The sequence below is a fragment of the Heloderma suspectum genome, chromosome 3, assembly GCF_057233095.1.
Source record: "Heloderma suspectum isolate Gila_16-S chromosome 3, 16-S_ref, whole genome shotgun sequence".
Lineage (NCBI taxonomy): Eukaryota > Metazoa > Chordata > Lepidosauria > Squamata > Helodermatidae > Heloderma > Heloderma suspectum.
The window spans coordinates 262,279,126-262,300,299 of NC_139460.1; the positions used below are offsets into that span (position 1 = coordinate 262,279,126).

At 48.3% G+C, this 21,174-nt stretch overlaps 1 protein-coding gene across 1 annotated transcript; it reads right to left on the minus strand.

Annotated features, from left to right (window-relative positions):
- Positions 1-565: 565 nt before the first annotated feature.
- PYROXD2 (pyridine nucleotide-disulphide oxidoreductase domain 2) lies at positions 566-16,315 on the minus strand. The gene is made up of 16 exons (XM_084841998.1): positions 16,136-16,315; positions 15,611-15,630; positions 15,309-15,402; positions 15,145-15,218; positions 14,319-14,474; positions 13,938-14,091; positions 12,654-12,715; positions 12,270-12,367; positions 11,604-11,745; positions 10,635-10,769; positions 10,199-10,271; positions 6,477-6,633; positions 4,601-4,755; positions 3,600-3,706; positions 3,125-3,245; positions 566-2,005 (listed from the first exon to the last, which is right to left on the minus strand). The coding sequence occupies exons 1-16, from the start codon at positions 16,263-16,265 to the stop codon at positions 1,935-1,937; spliced, it is 1,749 nt and encodes a 582-aa protein (XP_084698124.1). The 5' UTR covers positions 16,266-16,315; the 3' UTR covers positions 566-1,934.
- Positions 16,316-21,174: the final 4,859 nt, after the last annotated feature.

Below are 21,174 nucleotides of genomic sequence, written 5' to 3' on the forward strand. Positions count from 1 at the left end.
CATACCAGATATGAAGCATCAGTTCAATGGTGCAGAAAAAGAAGCTACCCTGTATTGCATTATATCTGAGACAGCGTATTCTTGGATTGACAGTGTTTGGGATATGTGGGGTGGGGGGTGGGGGGAACGCTGCTCAGGATTCTTGGAATCTGTTGTATGCAGCATGCTTTCACTTCCTTCAAAATAACATTTTGATTCCATCATTCTGTACGATGTCTAATTTTATGGTGGCAATTGTAGAGCTTTACATAACACAAACAAGCTTGTCAGCACCAGACCTTCTCCTTGGAAACGTCCGCCAAGTAGTACTGCTGCGTGCAAGCTCCATTTATTTCAGTTGAGTTCTGTGCCAGGTTCCCAGGCCAGCCACATTGAAATGAATGGATATTGCTCAGCAACAGTCCCTGGGGAAGAGCACCCTGAGACTGCTTCAACCCCCTCCACGAAGCAACAGCTCACCAGCATCGTCTTTTGCTTTTCCATCCCAGACATCAGTGGCCAATGCCATGTCCTCAGAAAAGGTGAGAAATATTATTACAAAGGAAGATGGGGTTTTCAGTTTTTTAAAAACTCTTTAATCTTCGGAGATACATTTTCTAAGCATACAGCTGGCAATGATTTTATAATCATTTCGTCACATGAAATCAATCCATCATAGCTAGGGAGGAAAGTTAGCTATTGATTTTCCCTATTGTGTCAACACACTTTGGCTGCAGTCCACATGCCAATTAAAGTGGAGTATTTAGATGTAAGCTGATTTATTCCCATTGGTTTCAATGGAATCAAACTGGATGGAAGCCAAGTACTCTGGCTCAACTGATTTGTGAATCGGACTGCCCTGCACACAAAGCCCAACAGAGGTCTTGCCAGAGACCGGGGGGGGGGGGGCTGGCTTCCGGCCACTTCCTAGCTGGATTTGCAGTTGGATTGCAGAGAGGTGTTTGCAAGCAGCTGCTCTTTGCTAGTGAGAAATATGGCTCTTTTGGACTGGGGCTCAGTCAGGCATGTCTGGCTTTGGATGGGGAGCACAAGGTCAGATGACATGAGCGGCAGCAGACTCTCCGTGCCCCTTTGCTGAGGTGACACAATAAGAACCTGGCCTTGCTTCTGAGCTTCGAGAGACCATGGAACGGCCAAACTGTAGGCTGTTTCTCAGGGTCAGTGGAGGCTGGTGGCTCCGATATCAGTGGGGCAGTGCATCCGCTCCAAGTTTCAGTCAGAACTCTAAAGGAGCTAGCCAAGGTGCTTGGATAGCTCCTTTAGGGTTCTGACTGGTTCTGACTGAAACCTGGAGCAGATTCACCACCCCACTGATATCGAAACCCCCAGCCTCCACAGCTCAGGGGCAGTTTGTTCAGTGTCTGGAGCCACGCTTGCAGAATGCGAGATGCCCTGCCTGGCGCAGGGGGCCTTCCAGAAGAAATGCTGACACTGGGTGGGGCATTCTAGGAAGCCCTGAAACCAATGGGTCAGACAACTACTACCAGCTTCCCTAGCCCAAGGGAGAACTGCTATGCAGGATCCGGCCTCACCCAGGACTCTCAACTTTGCTCCCTGTCTTGTAGGAGGGCTCTATCCCCCGATCAGTCCAAGGGGGAGACTGTCAAACAGAAACCAGGGCCTTTGCAAGGAAGCACAGCTCCACGTTAAGTGGTAACACAGCCTAAGGAGTGCCCTAACTGGTTGATACAGCTGGACTTGCAACAAGGGCACCACTAATGTGCTCGTGACATGTTGTTGTCCGACCACAAGAGCATTGCCCAGCTCTTGCTCCATGCCAGGAGCAACAAGTCTCGAGGACGGGAAGCCTTGGTCCGGAGATACTACACAGCAGAGTGGCTTTGAGATGCTGGCACCCAGCTGCCAGAGTGCCTAGGCTGCAAAGTGGGGGCGTCTCTTTTCCTGAGCCAGAGCAGCTAAATGTTCCTGCTGGCTCACATGTTCCTGAAATCCTCCAGGGCTGTTGCAGCAGCATTGCGCCCTGCAGCTCCCATCACGCCTCCTCCTGGGAAGAAAATGGAGATATTGGGGGAATAGACTGGGCAGCTGGGCTGCATCCACAGTCAGGAGCTCCACAAGTTGGCAGAGCACTTGGGGTATTTGCCATTAGGAGACAGGCTTTCATTCTCTCTCCTTGAATCAGAGACCTCAGTCCTCTCACCACTAACAGGGTAGGACAGCAGCGCAGGAATAGGGCAGAAGTAGAACTTCCCATGTCAAGACCACAGAGCAGAGAGAGCACTTTCTTTTATTTCCCCTCTTCGCCTTGTCCTAAGAAAGGGTGGGTATCATATACTAATATCACCCCATAGAGAAGATTTACCATCTAGCCCCAAGCCAGCTTTAGCCAGAAAAAGAAGAGAGAGAGAGAGAGACAGAGACAGACAGAGACAGAGAGACAGAGAGATTTGGACCAGAACTATGGTGTACAGGGAAAGAGACTAACTTTTTCTTTCCGCACTGCAATCCCAATGAAAATTGCCTCCCAAAGCTGTCATTTCCTTCTTCGAGCAAGTGGCAGCTTTGGGGAAGGAATTTTTGTCAGAACTGCAGTGCAGGGGAAAATGTTAACACCCCTCCCTGTTGGGGTTGCAATCCTGATCGGAGGCCCCTGCAGCTGCTATCCCCCCCCACAAAAAAGTTATCTGAAATGCAATCACACATTTCTCTTTCTGTCTAGTTTTACCCTTAGCGGCAGGCTGTGGTTTTCTCTTACTGCTCACACCCACATGCCGGTCATGTTTCCTTTATGTAGGGATGACAAGAAATCCCATCCAAACAGCAGCAATCAGCTTTTGGGGGACAAAATCAGGGCTGTGGGCTGGGTGTTAGTGCTGTGGGGCTGGGTAGCCAGGGAATGCACTGACTTCTGTTCTTGGGAAAGCAAGCCCTCCTGGGAGGGCCCCCTGCTCCTTTCTCCCGAGGCAGAGCCTGTGAACCAGCTCCAGAGATACCTGAGGGGAGCAGGGGATCCTCTACTGCATCCAGCCTGGCCAGTTAGGCAAATTTGGACCAGGAAGTCAATGCAGACTCCCTACCACCTTTCCTTGTCCTAATGATCTTCTCCCCCTTGTTCTTGTAACACCTCCCACCTAGCCTTGCACTGCTCCACCCAGATACATACCAGGATGGGCACCACTTCCACAGAGATACAGGCCTTGGATTGGGGACCGGTAACTAGAGTAGAAGGGCACTGGCCGGGCAAAATACAGCTGGTCTAAAGACATTGCTCCATGAAATATGTTCTGAAATAGAGGGGCTGGATTAGATGAGATATCTGTGGAGAGGCAGGACCCCATCCCAGTGCAAAGAGAGCCAAGCGCTACAGGCTGGAGACTAGAGAGGGACAGATAAACTACAGGCATTAAACTCATTTGCATCATCTGAGTTTGGCATGGTGAGCTTCGCAAAGAGTGCAGCAGATTCGCAAGACCATTTACTGTGTGAAGAAGAAAAACAAAGAGGCGAAAAATCACCTCATGGCCACTCTAAAATCAGCCGTCAGACAACGCTTATGCAAGGTTGCAGTGTGAGGACGAAGCCAGGCAGGGTGCTAAAGCAGAGGGGGCTCTGGGTAGCGATTCTCAGTAAATACATACCCCACCAGGTAGGCCAAAGATCCGCTCAAGGTCTGGAGGTGTTAGAACATCCCTGCCAATGACGGAGGCCTTGAATCCAGGTGCGTAGGCTTCAACGCAATCAAATACTATAGGGGGAAGACACATGGTGACCCACACAGGAAAAAGTAAGAGTAGCCACTTGGCTCAAGGCAGGTCAAACATTATATCTAGGACAGCCTTCCCAACTTGGCGCCTTCCAGATGAGTTGGACTAAAACTCCCATCATCTCCAGCGAGCATGGCCAATGGCCATATTGGCTGGGTATGGTGGGAGTTGTAGTCCAACACATCTGGAGGGTGCCAGGTTAGGGAAAGCTGATCTATGATGCCCCCAACATCTAGCTTTCAGACAGGCTGAAGTGTCCAAATGGAATTTAAGCACGCAAGAGCCATCAAGACATAAAAACATAAACACACCATGCTTAAAGACCTCCTCAAATGACCCCGGGTCCCAGTCCCTACCAAACTGAGTTAGGTTCATGGAAGTCCATGCCTGGGTATAGTAGACTGCACTAGACATTTTCATCAAGAATTTAAAAACAATGGGGTACACACAAACATTATTTATTAACAGCACAGGAGATTGAAGAGCCAGCATACTCAAACCTGAAAATGTCTTTGTTCTGAATTTTCCCTGATCAAGGACCCTTATAAATGAAAGGGTCCAAAACACATTGAATTAATAAATAATTGTTCTCATTTACCCCACTGTTTTTTTTTTTACTCTTGCTGGCCTTTTGGGGGTTCTCCTTCCATTGGACTAGACAGTTTAAGGCAAGAAATCTCTCTAAAAGAGTTGGGGAATTGGTGTGTGTGTGCATTGCCTCTTCCCACGCAGTAGCGGAGGTCATAAGTCAAATGGGAACTATGGCCCTATGGACAGTAGGGGGAAGGCCTTCCTGAAAGCGGAAGACTCTCTCCCTCCCTTAGGCAGTGCACGACTCCCGTTGCTCCTGCCAGCCCTCAGTCGGGTGGCTGTACCTCGGTCAGCATAGTCCTCACGCTCACAACTATCCCATTGCTTCCCTCCAGCCAGCATGTACGGGGTATACTGAGTGAAGAGAGAGACCACGTGGCAGCCTGGGGGAGCCAGCGTGGGATCCAGGGCCGATGGAATGCACAGTTCGATCATGGGCCTGAAATGACAGAAAGAGGGCAAGCTGTAAGCCTTGTGGTTGATGGTCCAGAAGCGCCCCTGTGCAGCTGATGCCATTATGCTTAACTTTTAATCTAGCACCAATCATGTGTTAGAATCCACTCAGACTATAGTCCTGTTGGCATCCTGTAACAGAAGGGAGCCTACGTGGGACACTTGCGTCTAGCAGAGCAGATGACCGCAAGCCCTGGAATGACTTTTTGAAAAGACCCAAAGAATCTAGAGCAAGGGTGGCCAACTTGTGACCCTCCAGATTGTACACTTAAAATAATGAATAAATGATCATGATGAGAGTGAGATGGGGCAGGAGGTGGGCAGTGTGTGGACCCCAGCAAAACCCTTTCTTGTTGCAGGGAGTTCACAATGGAAGACCAAGCAGAATTATTGCAAATATCTAGCAATACAGGAGGTGCATTCAAATGATCATAGAATCACAGAATCATGGAATCATAGAACAGTAGGGTTGGAAGGGGCCTATAAGACCATTGAGTCCAACCCCCTGCTCAATGCAGGAATTCAAGTCAGAGCATCCCTGACAGATGGCTGTCCAGCTTCATCATGAATGCCTCCATTGTGGGAGAGCCCACCACCTCCCTAGGTATTTGGTTCCATTGTCATACTGCCCTAACAGTCAGGAAGTTTTTCCTGATGTTCAGCTGGAATCTGGCTCCCTGTAACTTGAGCCCATTATTCTGTGTCCTGCACCCTGGGATGATCGAGAACAGATCCTGGTCTTCCTATCTGTGACAAACTTTCAAGTTCTTGAACAGCACTATCCTATCTCCCCTCAGTCTTCTCTTCTCAAGGCTAAGCATGCCCAATTCTTTCAGTCTCTCCTCATAGGGCTTTGTTTCCAGTGAGAGTGTCTACACTGCACTTATCCCAGGGGCAAAAGGCTAGCAGACACTCCAGTGTCTAAAATAGCTAATGAAACACAGGAAATAGAATTTCTCAAAGCACTCACAGGATTATAAATACACTAGAGAAGAACTTGACAATATCCATTTGTTTTCCTGGAAGATGGGCCTTATCTCATTAGCCAGGATCATATCATGGCAAGGTCTTGTGACTAGGAGCTATGCCAAAGTGAGGCTTGTGTTAGCAATTTGGGCTTCTGTCCTGGTCAGCTTTCCTCTGCACTTTTACAATTTCTCTCTGTTTACGCTGGTCTATGTTTGAGCTTCAACGACAGTGAGGGATCTGTACACTTCTGACCTGTGAGCCACTGCAGCATTAGTAAACAGAACACATGGCCCTGGATTTGCCCAGTCCTTCAACACATACGGCAGTCTTCCCAAATCTGGCACCATGCTGGCTGAGGATGATGCGAGTTGTAGTCCAACATATCTTGGGGATAACAGGTTGAGGAAGTCTGATATAGGGGCACTGCCTGGTAGAGGGCTGTAAAGCTACAGAAAAGCAACTCAGCAGAACCATGAGAAGCACTGTCTACTCACAGTTGTTTAGATCAGGCAAGAGCCCGCTACATCAACTTTAAGCCGGCCCCACTCTTTTCTAGAGTTGTTCTCAATTATTGGCTCAGATGGGGTAGATTCTAAAGCATTCCCCGTTCTACACTCCTGTGCCAACTTAGCATTCCCAGTCACACCTGTTTTATGGTTTTTAGTTTGAATGCTGCCTTGGGAGGGCTTCCCCTAAAAGGCAGTCTATACATCTTTTAAATAAATACATAAATAGAACCTCCTAGATGGTCTCCCACTGTAGGCATCCTCAAAGGCTTTGTGCAAGCTTTGCATGTCTTCACAGTTGAGGTGGATGGAACACTGATGATGGGGTAAGGGGCAGCCGTCACTGGTGTTTGAGGCCGCTAGAAAATTGGGCAACCGATCCACAGCCACTGCAGACAAAAGCAGCAGAGGGTAAGGCCATCAAATAAAGGACAACCTAACAGCCTGCCTGCTCACAGTCTCTGTGTCATATTCAACTTCCTTTTGGGGTGGGGGAGGGTACAGTTCTCAGCACACAACATGAGAACACAGGGCAGCAGCACAGGTTTCTAATTTATTAGGATATGTATGGATGCAATAGCAAACATTCAGTATTATTTTATCGTCTCGTGGCATACAGGTTTATTGACACTGGGGTGTATGGATAAGCTGTAGCTGTAGGAAAGAACAGGCAGGCAGGTTGGACATCTGTAGGATGGAGCACGTGCCTCAGTCCTCACTGGATACACACCCCAACCCCTATTACCAAGAAAGCGGGGGGGGCGGGCAGACTTGCTTCATATCACTTCTTTTATGGGACGTCTGCACAAATGTACATGGGGAAGAGGGGGCAGGAAGCAGTGAGAAAAGGTGAGCTTGTGAAATTTAGGGAAGAAAGGCTTAAGGCTTTATCAGTACTATGCAGGCTTTATTGGTATTTTTATAATATTTTATTGAAAAATTATTAGTTTTCTAGGGGGTTTTGGCACATTTTGATATACTGTTATCTTGTATGCCAATTTGGGAGGGTTCTACCCTTAAAGGTAGTCTAGACATAATTTTAACTAAATAAATAAACTAAAAATCTTGTTTTCCCTGGGTGGGCTTGAGGTTGTATTTACACATGTAATAAAGGCAAAGGTAGCCATGTTGGTCCATAAGGGGCAGACACACACAAATCCACAATAGGACAATACTTTTATTAGGGCCAACCTACAAAATGGGGGCTTGCTCACAAAATGGTGAGCACGTTTTTGAGTTCCCCAGAACTTTTCATCAGGCCAGACAGTATAAAAAGCAAGGGGAGGGGGAAAGATGAAAAACAAAAAAGTACACACACACACACCCTGCCTTTTATACAAAGCAGCTTGATCAAGAGTTCTAGAGGACTCAAAAACTTGCTTGCCAGTTTGTGTTATTTTGCTTGGTCCTAATAAAAACATTGCCCAACTATACATTTTGTAATTTACACAACTTGCTCCTTTAAATGTATCCATTAATAGTGTTCCTGCTCCCTCTGCTGGTCACACATAATACCTTATTGGCAATGTTCTATTTTGCATCTGCTGCCTTTGGATGAGCTGTTATCAGATTTTCAGTTGCTTCCTAGTATAAATGCTTGTGCTTCCCTTGATCATTGAACTAAAGCAAACGGTACACCCCCCAAAAAACTTTAAAAATTGCTACCTGATTGAACTAATTCAGGGTGGGCACACACATTATTCTTTTATATTGCTGTTCACCACTCCGAGATCTTTGATGTGGAGTGGTATATAAATATTGTAAATAAATAAATAATAATAAATTACCTTCTTCATCCATCTTGAGAGAGGGAGTGGTGCCTGCTGCTTTAAAAGAGGCAGTAATTAGACCACTCCTGAAAAAGCCTCACCTGGACCCAGAGGATGTTAACAATTATAGGCCAGTGGCCAACATCCCCTTCCTGGGCAAGGTGCTTGAGCGGGTGGTTGTAGGACAGCTCCAGGCACTCTTGAATGAAACGGATTATCTAGATCCATTTCAATCGGGCTTCAGGCCTGGTTTTGGAACGGAAACTGCCTTGGTCGCCCTGTGGGATGACCTCTGCCGGGAGAGGGACAGGGGGAGTGCGACCCTGTTGATTCTCCTGGACCTCTCAGCGGCTTTCGATACCATCGACCATGGTATCCTTCTGGATAGATTGTCTGGGTTGGGAGTTGGAGGCACTGCACTACAGTGGTTCCGCTCCTACTTGGATGGCCGATTCCAGAAGGTGGTGCTGGGGGATTATTGCTCTGTGCCATGGCAATTGTGCCATGGGGTTCCACAGGGCTCTATTTTATCCCCCATGCTGTTTAACATCTACATGAAACCGCTGGGGGAGGTTATCCGGAGGTGTGGGCTGAGGTGCCATCAATATGCGGATGACACCCAGCTCTACCTCTCTTTCTCATCAAAACCAGGTGAGGCAGTGGCTGTTCTGAACCAGAGCCTGGGCACGGTAATGGACTGGATGAGGGCTAATAAACTGAAACTCAATCCAGACAAAACAGAGGTACTGTTAGTGGGTGGTTCGTCTGCCCGGCTAGGTGATATTCAACCTGTTCTGGAGGGGGTTGCACTCCCCCTAAAGGATCAGGTTCGTAGTTTGGGGGTGCTCTTGGATCCAGAACTGTCACTTGAGGCACAGGTGAACTCAGTGGCACGGAGCACTTTTTATCAGCTTAGGCTGGTATACCAACTACGCCCTTATCTGGACAGAGATAGCCTAGCTACAGTTATCCATGCTCTGATAACTTCTCATCTGGATTACTGCAATGCGTTATACGTGGGGCTGCCTTTGAAAACAGTCCGGAAACTTCAGCTGGTCCAAAATAGGGCAGCAAGATTGTTAACAGGGACTGGCCTGCGAGCTCATATTACGCCAGTACTTTTCCAGCTGCACTGGCTGCCAGTCCATTTCCGGGCCCGATTCAAAGTGCTGGTGTTAACATTCAAAGCCCTTAACGGCTTGGGGCCAGGTTACCTGAAGGATCGCCTCCTCCCATATGTGCCTGCCCGGACCTTAAGATCATCATCAGTGGCCCTTCTCCATGAGCCCCTGCCAAAGGAAGTGAGGCGGGTGGCTACTAGGAGGAGGGCTTTTTCTGTTGTGGCACCCCGGCTCTGGAATGAGCTCCCTAGTGAGGTTCGCCTGGCGCCTACATTGTACTCCTTTCGGCGCCAGGTGAAGACCTTTTTATTTTCCCAGGCATTTTAGCTTTCTAAATTTTTATCTTTGCTGTTTTAAATCTGTATTTTAAACTCCTGTACTGCTACTAGGTTTTATTGTGGTTGTATTGTTATATTGTGGTTTTAATGTTCTGTATATTTTAAATTGTTTTATTGTGTGTTGTTTGGTTTTAATTTTTGTGAACCGCCCAGAGAGCTTCAGCTATTGGGCGGTATAGAAATGAAATAATAATAATAATAATAATAATCCATATAGTACAGGGATGGGGAACCTCCAGCCCATGGGATGGATATGGCCCATGGGGCCCACCACCTCCAGGCCCTGTCCCCTCTCCTAGCAGGGAAAAGCTCCTATCTCTGATAAGTAGCTGATCAGAGATAAGAACTTTTCCCTGCCTGGGAGAGGGGGTGGGGTCTGGAAGGAAGCTGCTGAATGATTCAGTCTTGTTTACTTCTGAGGTCTGTCCTGCAGAGACTTGCCCTGCTTACTTCTGAGTAGACATGAGGAAGCCGTAGACATGCAGAAGTCTTGCCCTGCTTATATCTGAGTAAGCTTAAAACCACTAATAATCACATTTGGCTCTGCTTACTCTGCCTTTGGCCACTCCCACAATTGGAACGCAACCCCGAGACCTCTCCCAAATTGGAATTCAGCCCTCGGGCTGAAAAAGGTTCCCCATGGCCCACAGCACCATGGAAATGGACATGATCTCAGGAACCTTTGCATGGAAGCTTCTGAACTGTTTGCCTCCTTGCAATGCTCACCATTGATCTTGGTGACCGGGGAGCGTGTGTCGAACTGTGAGATTCTCTGGACAAACTCCAGGGGCAGTTGCTCCTAAAGGGCAGAGTCACATACACAGAATGAATGAACTCTGGGAAATAAACAAACACACGTGCGTGTGCACAACTGGCAATCACAGACCCACACCTCCATGCAAGAAGATGCTTTCTTTGAATGCCAGGCTGATGTGTGGAATGCAGACCACCGCAGATTTGGATGGGGAGGCAGGAAAAACAGCCTTGACCCAATTGCTATGCTGGCTAGGACTGATGGGAGTTGTAGGCCAAACATCTGGAGGCCCACAAGTTGCCCACTCCTGCTCCTTGGTAGGAAAGGAAAGGATAACACTGATGTTTGGATTTCAGCTTGCTTAAAGAGTCCTCCTGAGGCCTTTCCATGCTAGGCCAAAGAGCTCACCTGAGGAGTCAAGTCCAGGAAGGTGAGCTGTGGAGGTGCATTGGACAGCACCAGGTGGCTCTTCACTTCAGTTCCATCCTGCAGGCAAACACCTTGCACCTTCCCATCAGAACTCAGGAGAATCCGGGCAACTGCCTATAGAGTGGAGCACAGGGATAAGCAAACAAGTGTGGCTTCCCACGGGGCTAGTTCAAAGGTGACCCTGGAGAAAATGACATGCCCACCTGCCCCATCTTGACAGGACCCAAGTGGCGGTAGGCAGGATCCCAGTGTCAGCCTCCCCTCTCCCACAAAGCAACCCAATGATGCCAACAGCATGGAGCCTAGTCAGCATGGCATCAGGACCATGGTGAGAGGACATCATGCTGTCTTTGTCTTGTGGTATGAGCAGAACCTGGGGTCCCATCTTGTACTCCAAGTGACTGCACATATTGCTCCATGACCAGTTGGGTAGTGGTAAATTTTGAAGTGCAGACCCTCATCATGACAGTTCCCATCACCACTCCAGGAGAGTCCAAAAACTGCAGGCAGCTGTGTTGATCCATACCAACAAACCAGTTCTAGCAGTTTTCATCTCCACCAGGGGCAAGTCCTGTCACGATAAAGGGCCTTAATTGCCCCTTCAAGATGAAGCCACCCCCAAATACTTCACATTACAACAGGGAACAATACACTGTTATTGGGAAAATTCATTTCTCTCCAGCTGCTGTGAGGATTACAGCTAAACTCAGAGGGAACAGAGAAGTCAAGGGGTGGAGGTGGCAGTTGACTTCAGTGTCCCTGCTAATGAAAAAGTGCCAGCGCTGCATCCCTCCGAGCCCTGCCTCCACTACACCACTGTCCAGGACAGCGTCTTTTCCCCATTCAGCCCCTCCCTGCCAGCGCGCCTTCCCCTGCAGACCTCTCAGGGCAAGATCGAGCCCGGCACTCCTCGCATCAAACTGCCTGTCCATCTGAGGATCCACCCACCTTCTCTGTGAAGATCTCAGCCCCAAGCACAGTTGCAGCACGGGCCAAAGCCTGGGAAAGCGCACCCATGCCACCAGCCACGTAGCCCCAGGCCCCCTGGCGCCCCTCTAGCTCACCCATTACATGGTGCAGCAGCACATACCTGCAAGAAAGAGCAAGGGTTAGGGGCTCAGAGCTCCCAGTGCAAGTGGAAGCCTGGTCAGCTTTGAAGTGCAGACTCTGATTATGACAACCCCCACAGCCACATCCCCAAGGAGAGTCCTAACACTGCAGGCAGCCTCTCTACAGCAGAGGCTGGCCAGAAGCGGCTGTGCAGGTTCAGTCCCATTTCAGACTTCTTTGCCTCCTTCAGAGGTTTAGTTAAGTAGGGCTCTGTTATGCATGACACTTCCTCCCTCTCGAACAGTCATTATTATTTATGATTGTATTTATTACAGTATTTAATAACCCCCACTTACAATCCCCAAAGACCTGCAAAAAATTAAAAGCAATGTAAAAACAACATGTCCTTATGCTTCGTAAAATGGCCCAACAATCTCTGCTTGCATCCAGCAATGCCCATGTGTCGATCTCTGGTGACTCCAGTTACTAGGATAAGGTGCAGAGTTTGGGGGCAAACATACAGAGGCAGGGGGGACCAGTTACAGAAGGGGAATGAGTCCTTACCCACTGCCTGGTGTGTGGGGACCAGCCATGGCACCAATTGTTGCGTCTGTTGCCAACGTTGCTTTCAAGGGCTCAGACTCAAACCAGAGATCCAAGATCTGCAACAAGGTGTATGTAGAGCAGGCTCTGGATGGAACCCCTGAAGGAACCCACCCATTCATTGCCCTCCTCCCCAGACTCACAGGGCAGCAGCACAGGTTTCTAAGCTGACTATGGGGCCCTGCTTACAGTCTGAATGGACATTTTCCAGAACTTATTTGAGAGTGGCTGCTGCAAGTTTGTGGGGATGGGAGGACAGTTCTGCACTAAGAAGGTTGCAGAAAAAGCAGAGACCAGGGGAAGGAGAATCGATGTTTTCTGATTGGGTTATGCAGTAGCACTCACCTTGGAAATGGGGGCTGTGAGGACCTGATAATATTGGGGGAACTGTTTCCCCAGAGCAAAGCCTGGAGAGAGGAAAACTGGCATCAGGTGTGGTTCAAACACAGTTCAAGAAAGGAAAGTTCTCCTGCTTGTCATCCCACCACCACTGCCCTACAGAGACAGACCCACAGGTGGTCCCTGAGGAAAGGTCTAACCAGGTGAGCATGATCTCTAGCCCTGTGCAGGCAAGCTGCTGCATGAAGGCTGAGAAGAGAGACTGTATCAGAAGAATCCTGCTGGATCAGACCAAAGTCTCTCAGGGGTAGGCAACCCTTTTTGGGTCGAGAGCATATTTCACAATTTGAGAAACTGTCCTGGGCACCACTACAAAATGGTGAGCAGGGGAGGCTTGGCAAGGGCATGTAACCCGCCCAAAAGACTGAATACAGGCAGAGGTGGGGTCTGAGCCCCAGCACACAAAGCAATTCCTTTGAACCCACAGTTTTCAGCACCAACAGAAGCTGATTTCACTGCAATTGCCGCTACAGGTAAGAAAATGTGTTTACATTTTTTTTTTTTTTTACCAGTACTTGGGATTGTATAGAAATAGGTTTCTACTGGTGTGGAAAACAATGGGTTCAAGGGGGCTGTTTAGTATGTTGAGGCTCAGACCCCACCTCTGCTTCTACTCAGTCTTTTCGGTGGGGTGCATGTCTTTGCCATGCCTCCCATGGCCACCATTTTGTGGTGGTGCCTAGGAGAGTTTTTCAAACTGCCAAATGTGCCCAGTGCCCAAAAAGGCTGCCTACCCTTGCTTTAGAGTGACAAGGGAATGGTGGTGAGATGGCCGTAGGGAATGAAGCCTCAGGTACAGGGTCTCCAACACTGCATAATTAGATCGGAGGTTCACACACACACGGTGGCCACTGAAGGGAAATCTGGATACATATTCATCTTAGCAGGGGTGAGCAACCTTTTTTTTTTTTAATATCAAGTGCCTTATTCCTTCATGGATAATCTGTCAGGGGCCGGATGTCAGCAGTGAGTGGAGCTGAAGCCTGTGGTGGGCAGGGCTAGAGAGCCAAAAATGGGTGGGTCACTACTTTTCTTTCTGCCACCCCCTTTTCTCTCTCTCCCTCTCCCTTTCTACCTCACGGGCTACCAGGGAAGGGGCATTTGCCAGAGATCCGGGCTGAATACATACAGAGGGCTTTTGAAATTAGGCTGAGGGCTGCAGGCTGCTCACCCCTGATTTAAGTCCAACCTGATCTGAGGAGCTTGGCCTACGCCACCCCCATCCCTTACCTGCACGAAACAGTGTCTGTAGGCCTCGTAAGGCCCTGAGCTGCTGAACCAGGGAACCCTGGCTGAGCACAGCCATGTCCACAGGGCAGGTGTCAAGCAGAGGGTCTATGGCTGACACCAAGCGGCTCATGAACGCCTCATACTTGGGAAAGGCCTGCAAAGGGAAAGGGAAGAGAAAACTGCTGCATGCCATTCTATCAGCTCTGACCTCAGACTCTCCCAGGACAGCTGCCGCCATTTTCTGAAGGATCCTTTTCTCAGACCTACATGCCAGCACTCACCGCCCCCATGAGTCTCTGGGCTTAGCTTCCGGTTCCACATGGTCATGATTCATTCTGCCCTTTCACCCCTCCATTTCCGAGATCGTTTCTCCAACAATACCTGAGCATCCTTTACAGAGAACTGAGCAATCTGGCTCTGTGTCTCAGCCAAGTTGTTCCCCAGGAGCAAGGAGCGGGGGGCTTTCCCACCCTGGCTGTCCTCTAGCAATGGAGTGAAGGAATAAGGGTCACGGGGCAGCACTTTTAAGCCGTGTTTCTGCAAGAGAAAAGACAACATAGCTTCTAGGCCCAGACAAATGACATGCTGAACTATTGCACACATGCAGTGGGGCAGACTTGGATATACCCCCACAGCTTCCCTGTCAGAGGCTTCCTATGGGCCTTATCAAAAGCATTTTGTGCAGACTGGCCTTGGAATGACCTAATATTTTAAGAGAGAGAGAAAAGTTCTCTCTCCACATTCAGAATTGTATGAATTCTGTCATCAACCAACCAAGGCTGAAATCCTAAACACACTTACCTCGGAGAAAGCTCCATTGAATACAGCGGGAGTTACTTCTGAGTACACATGCATAACCATGCATTGCATGGTTCTTTTTTCTAAACAAAAATCCTCACCTTCTTTGAGCCTCTTATCTGCTGGTCTCAGATTTTAAGAATCTGCCTCCTTGATAAATGGGATACTCATTAAAGCAGACCACTATGCCTGACTTCCCGGCTTGAAGCTGCTGGTTATCAACAAGAAAAAGCACAGTGACAAAAGGCTGCTGTGGTCCCTATTGCATAGGTACGTCTGGAGAATTGGGAAGAGGAGAGGCATGTGGGGACAGAATTGGCAAGGGCTTCACAGGTGCCAGAAAGAACAGCAAGCAGTTCCCAATCCCCCCCCCCCCACACACGCACACACACATACACACAGTCCATACTTTCAGCTCCAGCTCTGTGTAAATCTGGGGTCTCAGCAAACTGAGCAGGTAAGAAGCTCTGGAGAAGCGAAAACCTGCAGAATAGGAGATGTCAGGTGCATCAAGGAGTGGAGACCATATGCAGGGGAGTGGGGGAGACAGTGCCTGGGCGGTACAGCTCTTACCTGGAATAATCTCCTCAGTGACTGCGGCACCGCCTACAATGTGTCTTCTCTCCAGCACCGCTGTCTTCAGCCCCCCCTTCTGCAGGTAGGCAGCCTGTGGATGCAGCAAGTGTCATCTCAGTCCTAAACAGCCCCATCGGCTGCTTTCCTGGGGCTACCGTTGGGGAACTTCTTAGCCATAAAATCGGGTGCTCCCCAATGAAGGTGGGATCCCCCAAATTATAAGCCCTACAGACAAGCAACCCCTTCCAAGAAGGACTAAGCACTGGGTGCCACCTCCTCTCAAAACCCTCAATACTCACAGCCACCAGGCCGTTGTGTCCTGCAAAGAGACAGGTACAGGATGAGAACCCATTTCTTGCCACCTTTCCGTGTGCATGCGTGTATATCCCATTGGTGTAGCCACAACACATACAAATCAGCTTATAATTGTCTAAGCACAGCACACACCCTTAAAAAAAAAAAACACCTTGTGTCCCACAGCCTGATTCTGTCCAGGTTCGCTCCGAAGTACATGCTGCTGTGTTCAGTATGTGTACTCCTAAGTAAATGGGCACAGGATTCCAGCCACAATCTCCCTCCTGCCAGCTGAAAGCTGCCACCCTTTGCGTGGCAGTCACCGAGCCCATCTGCCTTGCTAACCTAATATAGCTCCTTATCCACGTCACCTCCAGTTTGCCTTAATCTTCCTCATGGCCATCTAACTAGCAGAACAGCCACGTTACCCCCAGCTAGCCCATCCCAAGGACTGCTGGGCATCCTGCTTCGGTACTGGGCCATCTTCATGCCCTGCCCACCTCCCTCCCATGTGTGCCAGTGACACCCACCTGCCCCAATCACGACGGCATCATACTCCCGCTTCAGGGAGACTCCAGACTCCGAATGGGATGCCCTGCAGCCCCCGAAGATCAGGGGAGCGCCAGCTGTGCCCAGCCAACGACTGTGCCTGGCTGCCATCTTAGGGTGGACTTTGCATTTTGGTTAGCACTTTCAATACAGTCCCAGGCAGAGGGGGAGTGTAGGGCGGGCACTGTGAGTTTTCAGGACAGGAGGAGTGGAGGAAGAGGAGGGCGGAGGGAGCATCAAGTGAACCACCCAGAATGCAAACGCCAGCACAGCAGGGAGGGGAGGAGGCACTCTCACACACCCCTCTCCCGAGGGCTGGCAGCATGAATCTTTCAGAGGCTGCGAGATTCCGTGTGGTTTTTGCTGTAACAGTCTTAACAGATTTTTTTGTGCAGGGCTGGCGCAAGACACTTTGCTGCCTGAGGCAGAGCAGCAAATGGTGACCCACCATGTCGTGGTTGGTTCATAGTACCCAAGAACAGCCAAGTTCTTTTAGCACCTGAAGCAGAAAATCCCACAAGGGCCTCTCCCCAGTGCTGGCATTAAAAATGCAACCATAATAAATTAAATAACTAACCATTTGTTGCCCTTTCTATGACACCTCAAGTTGGCTGCCTGAGGGAGCCACCTCACATCAGCTTTCCTGGACTAGTGCTCCCTTCACCAGATGCATGAAGTGTACGTGCCCTCAGTGGGCAGAAAACATACAAAAGTATGGGGGGGGGGCGTAAGCAAACCGTGCGGGGAAAGGCCATGGAACTGGAATGCAAGAAGTACCGATCTGTGACATGCCTACGCAAAGCTCAGCGATGTACACAGTGCAAGTTGCTGGAAAGAGGAGTCCTCACAACCTCCTCACAGCATTAATGGAGCAGTGAGCTAATCGTGCTGGAGGCTGGCCTGTAGAGTCACTACTTGGGGCGGGGGGGGGGGAGCTATGGCAGGCAAATCCACATTTAAAACCACAGATGAGTGCTGCCCTGGTATGTGTCTTTAGGCCTGAGGCCAGCTGTCGCTATTGGTCTTTATCAGGAGTCTGCCCTGGAACCTGTTTTCAATGGCAGCAGGGATCAGCTCGAAACTTGTAAGAAGCTAACTAGGTGCTCACTGGAATGGTAAATCTGTGTCTGGGCTGGATGGCTGAATGCTCCTCTACAGAAGCAGAAGAAGAAACCCTCCACAAAGAAACCGTATCAGGGAGAAGGCTACAGATCTAGGCTAGGCTACCCTAGTTAATTGTTCTCCCTGACCAATGGCTGGGGAAAATGAACCAGAGGGTGCTATTGCCCTCATGTCCTGGTTGTGGGCTTCCCACAGTCAGCTGGTTGGCCACTGTGTGAACAGAATGCTGGACTAGATGGACCCCTGGTCTGATCCAGCAGGGCTCTTCTTAGGTTCAATTGTTGTTGTTACAAGCATGGAAGAGCAGTTGCTCTTAACAATGCAATCCTATGCATGTTTACTCAGAAGCAAGCCCCACTGTGTCTAGTGGAGCTTACTCCCCAGTAAATGTGTTTAGGGTTGCAGCCTTAGACTTCTTTAGCTGAAAATGTTTACAGTTACTTATTTCTTCCCTGATAAAATTGGTTTTGAATTCATATGTTATTAATGAAACCAATTACCTGGGGAGGTGGTGGGCTCACCCACACTGCAGGCCTTCAAGACGAGGCTGGACAGCCACCTGTCAGGGATGCTCTGCCTTGGATTCCTGCATTGAGCAGGGGGTTGGACTCGATGGCCTTGTAGGCCCCTTCCAACCCTACTATTCTATGATTCTATAATGAATACCCCCTTTTTACTACAAAATGCACACAAAGAAGCCTATGTGTATTGAACTGCATTGCTGATTGATCTATTGTTTTTGCATTACTAATTTGTCTTTTCAATATTGCATTGACATGGCTAGAATATTACTCTATTGACTGAAATGTTACTCTTGTGATGATTTGTTGCGGGGAGCTGTTTTGAGCTGAAGTATGTTGTTGGCATATAACATTTCCTCAAATCAAAATTATGCAAGTCCTCACTTTGCAGTCAGAACTGATACGGGACAGGCAGACACAGGCTGAGAGAGATAGAGGCTCAGGCATGCTTCTGAGCACTGCAGGGCATTTCCCCCTTACTGAATAACTACAGCTAACACTTGCAGTCAGCTGAGATTAGGAGGATTTTCAGTCAAGCGTTTAAAGAAATAATTAACTTTCAGTATCTAGCAGTATAATTATTTTCTCAATGAGGCTGATATATCCACCGTCTTTCCACGTGCAGTTATGGCACCAATTCTGCCCCCCACCTCTTGAAGAGTATTTCTGCTTTGCGCTTAATGAGAATGTACCCATGTGACCTCCTTCATGGATCACCGCCTTGTTGTGGCGAAGGGGCTTGCGTAACTCAGTGAAGCCATAAGCTATGCCGTGCAGGGCCACCCAAGACGGACAGGTCATGGCAGAGAGTTCTGACAAAATGTGGTCCACTGGAGAAGGAAATGGCAACCCACTCCAGTATTCTTGCCAACAAAACCCCATGGAACGTATCACAAGGCTAAAAGATATGACGCCGGAAGATGAGCTCCTCAGGTCAGAAGGTGTCCAATATACTACTGGGGCAGAGGGTATTTCCAAGTAGCGCCAGAAAGAGTGAAGTGGCTGGGCCAAAGCCGAAAGGACACTCAGCTGTGGATGTGTCTGGTGGTGAAAAGAAAGTCCGATGCTGTAAAGAACAATATTGTTTAGGAACCTGGAATGTCAGATCAATGAATCAAGGTAAGCTGGAGGTGGTCAAACAGGAGATGGCAAGATTGAACATCGACATCTTGGGAATCAGCGAACTAAAATGGACAAGCATGGGCGAATTTAATTCAGGTGACCATTATATCTACTACTGTGGGCAAGAATCCCGTAGAAGAAATGGAGTTGCACTCATAGTCAACAAAAGGGTGGGAAAAGCAGTACTGGGGTACAATCTCAAAAACGACAGAATGATCTCAGTACAAATCCAAGGCAAACCATTCAACATCACAGTAACTCAAGTCTATGCCCCAACCACTGAGGCCAAAGAAGCTGAGGTTGATCGGTTCTATGAAGACCTACAACACCTTCTAGAACTAACACCCAAAAAAGATGTCCTCTTCATCATAGGGGATTGGAATGCTAAAGTAGGAAGTCAAGAAATCCCCGGGGTAACAGGCAAGCATGGCCTTGGTGTACAAAATGAAGCAGGACAAAGGCTAATAGAGTTTTGCCAAGAGAACACGCTGATCATAGCAAACACGCTTTTCCAACAGCACAAGAGGCGACTCTACACATGGACATCACCAGATGGTCAATATCGAAATAAGATTATGTCCTTTGCAGCCAAAGATGGAGAAGCTCTATACAATCAATAAAAACAAGACCTGGAGCTGAAAGTGGCTCAGATGAGCTGCTCCTTGCAAAATTTCAGCTTAAATTGAAGAACATAGGGAAAACCACTAAACCATTCAGATATGACCTAAATCATATCCCTTATGAATATACAGTGGAGGTGAGGAATAGATTTCAGGGATTAGACCTGATAGACAGAGTGCCTGAGGAACTATGGACGGAGGTCCGTAACATTGTTCAGGAGGCAGCAACTACATCCATCCCAAAGAAAAAGAAATGCAAGAAAGCCAAGTGGCTGTCTGATGAGGCTTTACAAGTAGCTGAGGAAAGAAGGGAAGCAAAAAGCAAGGGAGAAAGGGGAAGATATACCCAACTGAATGCAGAGTTCCAGAGAATAGCAAGGAGAGACAAGAAGGCCTTCTTAAATGAACAACGCAAAGAAATCAAGGAAAACAACAGAATGGGAAAGACTAGAGATCTCTTCAAGAAAATCGGAGATAACAAGGGAACGTTTAGTGCAAAGACGGGCATGATAAAGGACAAAGAAGGCAGGGACCTAACAGAAGCAGATGAGATTAAGAAGAGGTGGAAAAAATACACAGAAGAACTATACAGGAAAGATCTCAGTGTTCCTGATAGCCATGATAGTGCGGTCACTGAACTTGAGCTGGACATCCTCGAGAGTGAAGTCAAGTGGGCCTTAGGAAGCATTAGTAACAACAAAGCTAGCGAAGATGACAGTATTCCAACTGAGCTATTTAAGATCCTAAAAGATGATGCTGTTAAAGTGCTGCAGTCAATATGCCAACAAATTTGGAACACTCAACAATGGCCACAAGACTGGAAAAGGTCAGTTTACATTCCAATTCCAAAGAAGGGCAACGCCAAAGAGTGTTCAAACTACTGTACAATTGTGCTCATTTCACATGCCAGCGAGGTTATGCTCAAAATCCTACAAGCTAGGCTTCAGCAGTATGTGAACCGAGAACTACCAGAAGTACAAGCTGGGTTTCGAAGAGGCAGAGGAACAAGAGATCAAATCGCCAACATTCGCTGGATCATGGAGAAAGCAAGAGAATTCCAGAAAAACGTCTATTTTTGCTTCATTGACTACGCTAAAGCCTTTGATGGTGTGGATCACAACAAACTGTGGCAAATTCTTCAAGAGATGGGAGTACCAGACCACCTTACCTGTCTCCTGAGAAACCTGTACGAGGGTCAAGAAGCAACAGTAAGAACCAGACATGGAACAACCGATTGGTTCCAAATTGGGAAAGGAGAACGACAAGGCTGTATATTGTCGCCCTGCTTATTTATTTTATATGCAGAGTACATCATGAGAAACGCTGGGTTGAATGAATCAGAGGTCGGAATTAAGATTGCCGGGAGAATTATCAACAACCTCAGATACGCAGACGATACTACCCTAATGGCAGAAAGCGAAGAGGATCTAAAGAGCCTCTTGTTGACGGTGAAAGTGGAGAGTGCAAAAGCTGGTTTGAAACTCAACATTAAAAAAACTAAGATCATGGCATCTGGCCTCATCACTTCCTGGCATATAGAAGGGGAAGAAATGGAAGCAGTGACAGATTTTACTTTCTTGGGCTCCAAGATCACCGCAGACGATGACTGTAGCCATGAAATTAAAAGACGCTTGC